This window comes from Pseudopipra pipra, chromosome 11 (assembly GCF_036250125.1).
Source record: "Pseudopipra pipra isolate bDixPip1 chromosome 11, bDixPip1.hap1, whole genome shotgun sequence".
Lineage (NCBI taxonomy): Eukaryota > Metazoa > Chordata > Aves > Passeriformes > Pipridae > Pseudopipra > Pseudopipra pipra.
Window position 1 is genome coordinate 18,126,351 of NC_087559.1, and position 12,205 is coordinate 18,138,555.

A 12,205-nucleotide genomic window follows, 5' to 3' on the forward strand; every position below is an offset into this window, starting at 1 on the left:
CTCCGTAAAGAATTTCTTCCTAACATCTAACCTAAACCTCCCCTGGCAGAGCTTGAGCCCATGTCCCCTTGTCCTATTGTTGGTTGCCTGGGAGAAGAGACCAACCCCCGCCTGGCTATAACCTCCCTTCAGGTAGTTGAAGAGAGTGATGAGGTCACCTCTAAGTCTTCTCTTCTCCAGACTAAACAACCCCAGCTCCCTCAGCCTCTCCTCATAGGACTTGTGCTCAAGTCCCTTCACCAGCCTCGTTGCTCTTCTAAAGTACCATAGAAGGCAGAAAGTTAAAACTTCCTGCTTGGGTTGCTGTAGCAACTGCCCTCCAAAGCTTTTTGTGTTATCCATGCAGAGCTGGGTGGAGTGTATGGGCTTTGGAAGAGTATTTGTAGCTGCAGGAAAGATTTTTGTGACTGCAGCTGAACAGTAAGAGTTTAGTGGCTATTGAAAGACTGGAGAAACTACAGCTTCTAAAATATGGTTCCATAGTTGGATCTGCTGGCCCTGGCTGCTGTTTGTCAGATGGACTAAAATAAACATCATGACTTATTTGTCTGTGTGGGGTGGTTTTTTTTAAGCAGCTTTTCAAAACAAGAAGAAAGAGCACCTCTCTCCTCCCCCCCCCCTACTTTGAATTGGTACTTTCTTCAGTGGCACAGGATTGATGGCTAGAAAGTGCATGTCCAGGGAGCAGATGTACAAAGAGGTGTCCATTGTTTCACCTCTTTTTTTATTGCTGTTAATACATCAGTGCCTGCACCAGCTAAGGTTGGTGAGCCCATTCTGTTCTCCTGGGATTCTCCTGAGGCCGTGGGGAGTTTGGAGGTGTCACTTACTGCTGGAGGGTCTCCTGTAGGCAGGCCCGGAGCCGCAGCCGCTGTGGGCGATGGGGCAGTGGGAGAGGCTGCAGTTGCGGTTGTTGGCAGAGGCACAGGTGATGACAGAGGGACGGTTCTGGGGGGGACACACAGGAAAGCTGTCACTCACTCAGGCAATCAGCCACAGCAGCACCAATTAAACCCATGAACTATCCGATTCAACAAAGCACATTAAACCCCCCAAATTATTCAGCTTTAAAAAAAATCCGCACTTAAAATTCCAAAATTCCACCGTTATGGAAATAAAGTGGTGAGTGGCCACACAGAAAAAGGGCAGTGTGAAAGCGAATCATTACAAGCATTAAAATGATTTTACAGTGACTGTTTCAACCTCACAGACATTCCATATGCAGCACTAAATGTCAAATGTCAACACATTAAATGTATGTTTCATCCTACGGCCACACATCCGTGTCATTCCAGGACTCAGAAGGGCTTTGCAGATTTTACAGGTATTTGTCATCTTGGTGTTACCCAAGTTTTTCATTCAGAAGTTGAGTTTTCCTAGCTCTAATTCTGTATTCTATATTGCAGACACAAAGTAATGTATAATCTGAAGAGCTCCTGAGCCAGTCTTGACCACAAATACTTTCCTGTTGTAATTAATCTGCTCTCCAGCACTACTTAATTAACATAATCTTTTTTCATTCTCAACACATGCAAATTTCCCAAAATCTATATTACATCATCATAGCTCTGCCATCTATACTCTGTACAAAGTGTAAACATAAAATACTCTTTTTATAGTTGTTTACTATGTAAATGTTACATTGAAACAAGGTCTTGGGAAAAGAAATGTCCCAGTTTCTCCAGGTGGCTGAAGGGAAAGAACACAGGTATTGGAATAGATTTGCTTTGCATCTTTGGTATATTTTCTGATACAAATAGTCCATTATACTCAATGCAAGTTAATTGTTAAGTGTTCAAAAAAAATTAACAGAATTGATGTAATTTAACTTCTTGTCCATTTTACAAATCTGTGAAGCAAACCCACAAAAATCACTGCATTACCCTGACACAAAGTCAGTGGGGAAGAAGGTGGTTCTTTAGGTAGAGTAAGAGCAAGGCCAGTGAAGTCTTGCTCTTACTAGTAAAGAGCAAGATCTGTAAAGTAAAAGAGCTGAGCTTTTCAGGGAGGTTTAACACCATTTGGCAGGACATGACACAACAGGAATTTTACACAACAGGATAGCTACATCTCACTGCACTGACAACAAAGTAAAAAAAAGGAAATAAAGAAAAGAAAGGAAGTATTTGATTTTTTGGAAGCACTTCACATGTGGAAGTATTTATTTTCTATAGAGGCCAAGATGTTGTACCTCTTCGAAGCGTTTTTTTGAGAAGGGTATGTATGCTAATCTTTTCAAAAGAGTATTTTGGACATGAAAGAGGTGGGAAGTAGAGACAGACAGGTAATAATGCCTCAGGAATCCATGTGCCAATACCACGAAGGATCCAAGAGGCAGGATAAGGCATCTTAGAGAGTCCTCTGCTGTGGCTGTGTGTTTGTACAGAGCACTGAGCAGAATACAGGCACTTGTATGAAAATACTGAGGTAAATTGAGGATTTAGTAGCAGTGAGTACAACGGAATACAGAATAACCCCGCCCTGCTGAAAATAAGAAGGAAATTTTTCCCCACCTGTTTATTAGAAACAGAGTAAGATGAAATCCCGTTCAACATGTTAAGGTGAAAAAAACCCACAAAACCGAACAATGAATCATCAACCTAAGGTTTCTTTTTATCACTAGACTTTTTATTTTGGATGATTTCTATTCCGTGATCTTAGCAAGGTCTTACCTCAACATCCTATTTTCCCAAGAAAAATGACTGTAATCTAATTCAGACCATCAAAGATGACAGGAGAGAGGAATCCAGTACTGGGCAGCAGGAATCAGCCCAGGTCAGACAGAATGTCAGTGGTGCAGCTGCTGAGCAGGGACACAGCAGTAATGCTGTCAACGGGCACTGGCGTTGTCACTGGAGCCTATCCCTTCTCTTCTGTCATCACTGATAACCAAGAGCAAGGAACAGCCGACCTGCACTGAACAGTAGCTCTGCAAGCTACTGCCAAAGGGTGTGAGAGAGCAGCAGTGCAAAGTTGGGGTTTGGCACAGCAAAATGTGAGGGACTTGTGTACACAGCCAACCCCCGTGGAAATCCACAGGGGATGGGAAGTTGATGGCTCCAGTGAAAAGCACGTGAAAAACCATCTACTCCACGTGTTCACCCTTTGCAGGCATCATTGCAGGAGGGAAGGAAGGAAGGATGGATGTGGGTACATGGGCCAGTTTCATTTCTCAGTGCTGCAGCTCATCACAACTCAATTCTCTTTGCTTTGTCTCTCCACTTGTAAGAGGGATTGAAGCAAGTCTGACACTTAACTGTTCTTGTAGAACCTGCATAGGCTCATCTTCAGCGCTTCTGAAGCAAAACAAGTGCAATGTGCGAGAAAGTCAAGAAACAACCAATCAACAAAAAAACCCCTCCAACAACCACTCCAGCATATGGAAATAAAGTATAAAATAATCAAAAACAATTACTTGGCTTTAGGAAAAGTCGTTATGACTTAGTGACACAACACTGCTCTGAACAATGCAGCTTTTGGCTGGCTAAAACAACTAAGATCATTCCAGCTTCTTTCACCTGGAACATTCAGTGCAAAATTTTCCCTTATGCCCTTTTTGTCCTGCACCCGTTTTTCAGCAGTCCTGGTGGGAGAGAGCCGGGACAGAGGGGAGGGGAGCACACATGGATCACCAAGAGAGGCACAATTGCATCAATTTGCAACTACCTCCAAATTGCATCAGTCATTGCCTAGCAGGTATTGGGACTTCACTGAACCACACACTTCGCATTCCCAATTAAAACACGTGCGTCAGGGAAAGCAGAAAGGCCAAGAAATCTGTGACAGATACATTTACACAGCAGTGATATATTCACATTACACACAATGAGTTGTGACATTCACTGCGTGTTTTTAAAATACATTTTGCCTGAGGAATAGTATCTCCTCTCTATTGTAATTCACAAAACGTTCTGCTTATACCTGGGAGTCCTCCCTGTGTCCACAGCCAACACTCTCCACCCACACAGCTCCTGCCAGCCCGTACCTGCTGCCGTTCCACAGAAGTCAGTGTTGGTGTGATGCCGACTGTCCTGGTTGCATCCATGCTGGTTTTGGTCAGTGCTAGAGGTTGATCCACACTCAAGCTTGGGATTGAGGCATATATATGATTGGCATGAAGGCTCATTGTCGGGGCAGCTGCCCTCTCGATGGGGCTGCGACTCCTCTCCCGGTGCTCCTTCCGGTAATCCCCGTTGGAAGTCTTGTTTCTAAGGCAGGAAAGAAAAAAGGCCTTACTGTTGTTCCAAGCTCTTCTGAGCTATGCAACATCAAATCCCTGTAAGAAACACCAGGAAATGCACTTTGCTTGGGTTGTGGGAGGTGTAGAACCAATCCCTCAGTGAGGTACCCCTGGTCTATCCAGCCTCCTTCCCTGCAAAGTGAAGCCAATCATCCCAATTTGCAACCTCTGGCAGCCAGCATTTCTCTTCACTGTAGAATTTCTTCAGATATTCATTCAGATGCACCGAGTTAAAGTGACAACTTTTTTAAGATCAGATAACTCCTCATTTAACATACTGTTAATCCCACTCCCTCTCCTAACACTGCAATATTCACTGCTGAAGCCCAAGGCAAGTTTATTTTACTGAAAAGACATAGTTGATATCAGCAAAAATGCAGTGAGTCAAGGCAGGAAGCAAAATCTTCAGAGTAGAAAATGACGGAAAAGCAAACTACACTGCACTTACCTCAGAATCACTTAATTACAACTGCTCTTTCAAAAGAGTAACTTCAAACTACTCCTGAAAAGTAAATCCCAGGAGATGTGCTCACATAATTAGCCTATCATTCACTGCAATGGAAATAAAGCTGGGTTTGTATCTAGGGATGAGAGACTTCAGTTTCCATACAGCAGTATAATTGTCATTAAAGGCAAACCAGTGACTCAAGGGAAAGGCACTTCACTCATAACTCAGGGAAGTGTGGGTATCACTGGCAGTCTGGGGAGTACCAGTGTTGTAAGAGTTCACACACTTGCAGGGACTGGTCACTGAGTTTCAAACTGCAAACTCCATCAATCCTTCCCATAGGAAGGCACTAGAGGAGAAAGTTGGCTTTGTGCAAAATAAAACCTGTCTTCAGAAGATTCTTGAAGTACTAATGAAGTGTCCTATGTGTCCTGTGTATAAGTGGGTAAAACTCAAAGTGGTTTTCCTCCCATTTTTTTAAAGCATATCACAGCAAGTTAATATACAGGAGCAACCTTTAAAAATGCTGATGAATATTAGGCAGAGAGAGAAAAGGAATCAATTCAATACTGAAGTTACAAGTTCAAAAAGCTAATGCCTGTTTCAATATCTGAGGAAATGTCTCCAAAAGGAAGGCTGAGGGGAAAAAAGCCCTGCCAGTCGAGGGAAATAAGGAACACCTAAAACACCCAAACAGGGTGTGGGGATGTCTCATGGTGATCCTGTCCTGGATCCTGGCCAGTCCTGAATCTTTTAGCCTCACCAGCATCCTGTGGCCAGGGATTCCGCAGTCTAAACGACATACTTTGTTAGTACCTTTTCTTCACGGGCTCTTTTTGTTTCTTTTTAACCTAAAATCTGTCTTGGTCTGCTTTGCCTCGATTCTTGTATTAGGAGAGAGACAAAGCCATTGCTTCCTGCTCATCATCTTCATGCCGCTCCCAAGTTCATCTCTGTTCAACAACCTTTTTTTCCCAATGTAATACTTTATTCAGATAAAACCTGTTCCCATATCTTTGTGGCCCCTCTCAGGTAAGAGCTAGAAAAGTGATCATCTTTCTAGGGATGAGGATCCAGATCTCTGCTGTGTTGAGAAACTTCTCACAGTTCTTCAGTGCTATTGTTGAGCTTGCTTAAGAGTCATGTGGTTGTACAGAAATCTGCTATTGCTGCCTGAATCAAATTTCATTTATTGTGGTAAAGATAGGGTTAATATGATGTCAGGCAACCAGTGACTTGAGAACCTCAGGACACAGCCCTCAAGCAGATTCCCTGTGCTTAGGAGGGAACAGCCAACAGCATAACAATAGGATTTGTAACCCTTTGGATCCCCCTGCTCTGCCCCCCATTGCTTTCAACTAATTCCAAATTAGCAGTTGCAGGTCAGCAGAACTGACCAGCAGATCCAGCCTCGAAGGTCTCACAGCTGGTGCTCAAGATGGTCCCTGAACACCCTGTGTTTCCCAAACCTCTCTGCAGGCTGGATTTGGACAGCATAAAGCAGCTCAAATCCAGCAGGAATGGCTTTCCCAGCCTTGGGCCTGTTTCAATTGCACTGCTCTGCAGGAGCAGAGCTCAGCAGGAAAGTTTGGAATTGCAGCGCTCTGAGCTAATGACTGATGCAAATGTGTGTTAATGGCAGCGCCGGGGACTATATTTAACATACAGTAGCCTCCTCTTGAATTACAGTATGGAAACAGCTCCTGGACACAACCAAACCCTCCTGCCCCACCCCGAGGAAGCAAGCGGGGAACTTCAGAAATAGCACAGCAGCCATGAGATATCCTGGGAAACAGCAACACGGAAAGCCACGGCAAAAAATCACCGTTTAAATGAAGGCTGTGTAGGGGTGGCTTGTTCTCCGTCCTGCAATGAAGAATCTTTGACGGCTGCAAGCCAAATTCTTACTTTTCAACAAAATATTATCTGGTCTACTACAATTTAAATGACCATTTGGAGGTTGCAAAACCACCTACAGCTCTAGCACATTCCTACTTTTCACTCCCTCAAAGAAAAGAATAATCTCTGTTCAGAATTTTTCTGTTTTAATAAGCACAAGTTGATTTTCAAGGGAAAAATTTAGTTTCCTCCACCAAAAATACTTGTAAAATGAGTCAAAAAAATGTAGCTACACCAGTTGTTTGGGGGTTTTGTCTTATAACTCACTTTTCAACAACTTAGTGCTGCATTTACTGGGGAGTGAGGCTGTCAAGTGACCACTGATGAACAAACTTACTGAAATTTCCAAGCAAAATACATTTTCCATTTTACACAACAGCACCTATTTCACGCGTCCTCACTTTAAACAAAAAGTCACAGCCCTAAATAGGGGTGAAGTGGTAGTTTTGCTGCCCCCAAAACACCCAAACCAACAAAAAAACAAACAAAACCCCCAACTCTTAACAAAAAACAAAACACAAAAAAACCCCAACAACACTTTCCTGCAAAGATTTTTGGAAGGGACCAAGAAACTGGGCAATGAGATCAGCCTGATGCCAGGAACAAGCCCAGCAGGCAGACTTTCCCTAAAGACACCTAAAATTGAGTTATCTCAGCAATCTCAGCAGGCCGCACCCCAGTCCTGTCTGTAAGCAAATAATGTCCTCTTCCTAAATTAGAACAACTCCTCTTCTGGTCAGGGAACTGTTTTATACTCCACTCTTCAAAGATCCTCTCCTCAATTCATCTACCTTCAACTATATAGTCTTTGCAAAAAAAAAGAAAAATATCTGAAGCTTCTACTTCCACATCAGATATTATTTTTTCTGAGCCCAGCTGGAAATGTTACAGCACCGTGTAGGACAGTAACATGATAGCTCTGCCCTTGTGAAAATACACCAGCACTTGTTAGTCCCTCCTATTTAAATATAAACAGCAAATCCTACAGATATCCGACTCCACTTGTAAGACAATTGTACTTAAAATTACTTACAGGGTATTCATCAATTTCCCATTATTAAGTAATTTTAGTTTAAAATGACACTTTAGAAATAATTTTCTATTAGAAATGGAAAATTTTTTACAATTTCAAAATGATTAATTATTATTATTGACAGAAGTCATTTTTGTTTTGCTATTAGACACTTTATCTGAGGGGGCAGCAAAACTGCATGTGTATGAAGATAATTACATTTCACTGAAGTCCATCAGCTTAAACATTCCACGTGCACTGAACAAGGAGAAATGCATCCCTTAGGTCAAACATAAGGGCAGAAAATTACAAAGAAGGATTTCTGACCAAGTTTGAAAAAGAACTTAAAAATATATATCACAAATAAATCTAGCTGTCTAAACAGCTTTGCCATCCCCAGACTCCACTTCATCTTAAAAACCAGGATATGCAGCCCTGGGCTCCACGTGCAGTGCAACTCTACTGGCTTAAAAAATAGCAATTCCCATGGTGAGACCATCAGTCATATCCACCACCCTTCCTCCCTGCTAACACAGGTAATTCCAGCTACTTGCAGGTTTATTTTAGCAAAATTACAATTCCAACCTAAAATTAATTTCTCCAACACTTGAAAAACAGACAATTGTTTCCCATGTTGCTTCCCAATGAATCATAACCCGGACTCCAGCACTTACCAAGCATCATGTGCTCGGGTGGATGTCATACCAAAACCACACACATCCTGACTGGAATTCTGCTGCAGTCTGGTTCTAAAGAAATTTCTACTGAAAGCAATGCTCCAGCCCTCCTCAGAACCAGCTCAAAGGGACTCAAATGCATTGTTTGCATTTTTTGCTGCAGACCCTTTAGCCGCGGCTGTTCTGTTCGCTGGCACTGAGCGGGGTAATTCACACTCTGCTACGGGAACAAGAGAACTCTGCCAGCTGCTTAAGGAAAAGGGAAAAAAGAGGCCCAGTGAAGGGGACAGTTTTGCTTGCACTCACTTTCAGCCTGCAGATCCTTAAGGAACAGTTGCCAAAAGCATTACTGTACCTCCAAGAGAAGAAATCACACTCTCTTTGGCAGAACCAGAGCTCTGACTTGAAATGGTTGCACAGGGGAGTGTGTTGCACAAAGAACAACTATGTAAAATGTTTTCTTTACACAAACACAGTGCATAATATTGCTTGGGAGTAAACTTCCATTTGTGTAACAAGTCAAATATGATTTAAATATTTTTAGCATCTTTGTAATATTTATTTTCTAACATCTTTTATTGTCTTTATTCATTAACTCTGAAGTCTGAAAGAGGACAGCTGCTTTTGTTTAAGATTGCTTAAGGATCTATAATCCTCTGATACTTAATATCTGCTCCACATGACGGGGATCATTTCCTGTGAAAGTATCTACTTTTATCTACATTACTTGTGTTACTTGTGTTACTTGTGAGGTGGGAAAACTAGAATTTAAGATGGTATTTCAAAATACAATGATGCATATGCATAGGGAAAAATCCGGAGTGTTCTTTACTCAGATTTTTTTTAAGCAAGCTGAATTGACTTAAAAAAACCCCCAACAACCCAAATAAAACCTGAAAGTAATATCACTTTGCTCTGTCAGCCAATCATCTGAAGTATTTATAACATGAAAAAATACCCCAAACAGCCCAATGCCCTCTTCAAACCACATCTCCTCTGAATGACTGTCATCTAAATATATAACCCTTTCCTATCCTGCTTTATTAACTTCATGCTTGGCAGTTCCTTCAAGTAGCCTTTTCCTTTTATGGCTCAGTACTCCATTCCAAAAAGCCTTCAAAGAGGCAACTTGCAGAGATCATTGTCTTTGCAGGAATCACTCCTGCCACGAAACCTGGACACACGACAGGGTTTCCCAAGAAAGTTAATGAATGTCCTCCCTTTCTTTGCCACTGCTGATATTTTAACATTATTTGTACAGTATCTCCATCCCTGCAGGAAACCTGGCCAAACTAAAGCTCATGTTTTTGTACCAACGCACAGGTCAAGCTGGCAACTGCTCTCCCGGGAAGGCCTTTCTGGAAGCAGCACTGGAGCATCCCTGTCTCCTGCTCTGGTCCTGCTGGGGCCAGCTGGCCATGGAGGGCTCTGCCACAGGTCTGGCCTGGCCTGGAACATCCTCCAGCCCTTTGCCCATCCCAGTGTGGTTTAACAAGGATAGAAACAAGCGGCTGAGCCTTCACTTTCTGCTTCAGGCTACAAACAACTCCTGAGAGCCACCCAGGATTTCAAGCACTGCCTCGAAGCTTCTCCAGCCACCAGTAATTAAAGTTAACTCCTCCCAGAAAAGAGCTTGTTGTTCTTTTGAATTTTTAACTTGAGCACCAGCCCCAGTCTGGGAAATTAAACATCATATTTATACAAGTTCTCTCAGAGTCCAAATCACACATGCACCAACCACACCAATTTTCCCTGCTCTCCCCACTCCTCTGTAGTTGGAATTGTGCAGTTCCTTCCCTTAAAAAGTTTCAATTAATGATATTTTTTTTCAGCTTAGTGCTACAGCTGATGGAAAGACCTTTGAAATGAGAAGTCTAAACCACTGAAAATACTCTAACAAATAGGATAATCTTACATATAAACAAACACAGGTCAGACTGTCTATATTTATCCTCATCAAAACAGGATTTTCAGAGATAAAATCTCGGACAAGATTGTCACTTACAAATGGAATCAACAAAGAGGACAGATTTCACAGTAAAGTAATCAATAATAAGCTGTGAAATGCATAAAGGAGTGTCCCATTACTGCCTGCACCAAGCACAAATTTTTAGATACAGATGAGCTTCTCTTCCTGAAGGCTTAATACTCACAAGTATGAAAGAATGCAAGAGAACCACAGGATGTAAGAACTCAATCCATAGCCAAACCCACAAAACTGAAATCTAAATCAAATGTACAGTAAAATCAATTAGCACAACCTCAGATCCTACTTATTTTCTCACAGGAATTTTTTTTTTAATATTTGGCCATCTTTGCTCCAACACTCGAAGGATTGTTTTAAAAGGTAGCACTGGTTTCTTCATAAAAGTAATCACTCATTCCATCCATAAGTAAAATGCTGGGATTCATTAAATGAAAAGTTACATCACTGCTGGAACACATGTACATATACAATGCAGAAACACTGACAAAGTTACCTCACTGCAATAGGTACAGGTTGCAGGTTACCTGTAATTCAACCTTCAAAAAAAAGGGGGGGAAAATCGCCCACTAATCTCTCTGCTCCGCAGTGCTACTGCCTGTTTGCTCAACTCCAAACCTACTCCAACTCCTGCATTTAAGTCCTCATTTTGCTTGGTACACCTGATGGCTCATTCTAAATTTCCATAACTTTTTGAAGAAATTAAACCATACCTGAGATGCAAACAACAAAATTTTAACACATAGTAAATATCCAGAAAAATTCTGAAATGGTAAGGGGTGTCATTAATTCTGTTGAGGCAGCTGTAAATATGAATTAGCCTGTTAGGAAAATTACATAAATTTTAACAATCATTAATTGTTCAAAAGGTGGAATTAGAGCAACAGAACGTTCCAGCATTTCAGTACTACCACAGTAACAAGTATCTGGGTATAACTGGTTATTGCAGTAAGCTTAAAAAATTTCCTAAAATGTACAGTGGTTTTTGGAGTATAAACATAATCCCATTTCACATCTTCAAACTTTGGTTTAACTCTTTCGAGGTGGGAACCAACAGCTGAGTACAGTTGCCACCAGCTCTGACTTAGTTTTCAAGGATTGAGGACAAAAAGTATTCATCCCTTAGTCAACGAGGAGAAACTTCCTGGTCCTCTAACCTGCAAGGGGGTATCTTTGGCTTCCCTCTCCCAACTCTGCCCAGGAACAGCACAGTTCTTGGGAAAGAGACAGGACAAGTAACTAACCTTTGAGATTTATCTGATTCAGCCACCCCTCCATAACTCCCTCTTGAAAGAACAACAGTAGCTTCAGTTGCCTTTGGAAAATCCTGCACAACTGCACTAGAAAAATGCATAACAGAAGAACTATTTCTGCCAACTGTGAAGAACAAAAGACAGAAGAAGCGAACATTTGGGAAGCTGAGAAAGGCACTGCAGAGGATGTGGTCTGTCTTTATGAGATGCTGCTACTGCAGTTCAGAGAGCACTTTTTTGGAAGGTAGTTTCAGTAAAAGTGAAAGACTCAGACATATCAAAGCATGCCAGAAACTCAATCCTACAGCTGCCAGTCAGGACCCACAACTAAGATTTCATTTCTAGCTCAAAAGTAAACTCCACAGAAGTCACCATAGTAGCAGGGTACTTGGTGGCACAATAACCTTATTTTGAGACAGTCAAACAAAGCTGGTGAAGCAGAGGGAGTCTGTCAGTGCTCACTTCTGGAGAGCAAGGCAGGGTAATGCAGATACTGGGATCAACAGAACAGGATCTAGAAAGGCAAGTCACTGCTGCAAGGGAAACTAGAAGTGTCTGTGCAGAAATCTGAACTGTTTCAAGTCCATAAGGCACTTTGAATGCTTGGAGGGGAGAACTTCCAGAAAAGCAAATGATAAAAAAACGAGGTTAAAGAGACACTCCAAACTTTCCCTAAAGTTTCTAACAAGCAG

General features: G+C 41.9%; 1 protein-coding gene across 2 annotated transcripts in view; it reads right to left on the bottom strand.

The window, feature by feature from the left end:
- The window catches only part of VGLL4 (vestigial like family member 4), an 85,194-nt gene that overhangs the window by 4,587 nt on the left and 68,402 nt on the right, over window positions 1–12,205 (bottom strand). For both annotated transcript variants that reach the window (XM_064667972.1, XM_064667971.1), the window contains 2 exons: window positions 3,986–4,208; window positions 831–948 (listed from right to left, as the gene is read on the bottom strand). In XM_064667972.1, coding sequence (XP_064524042.1) covers window positions 831–948; window positions 3,986–4,208 — 341 coding nt within the window. The remainder of the gene's footprint in view (window positions 1–830; window positions 949–3,985; window positions 4,209–12,205) is intronic.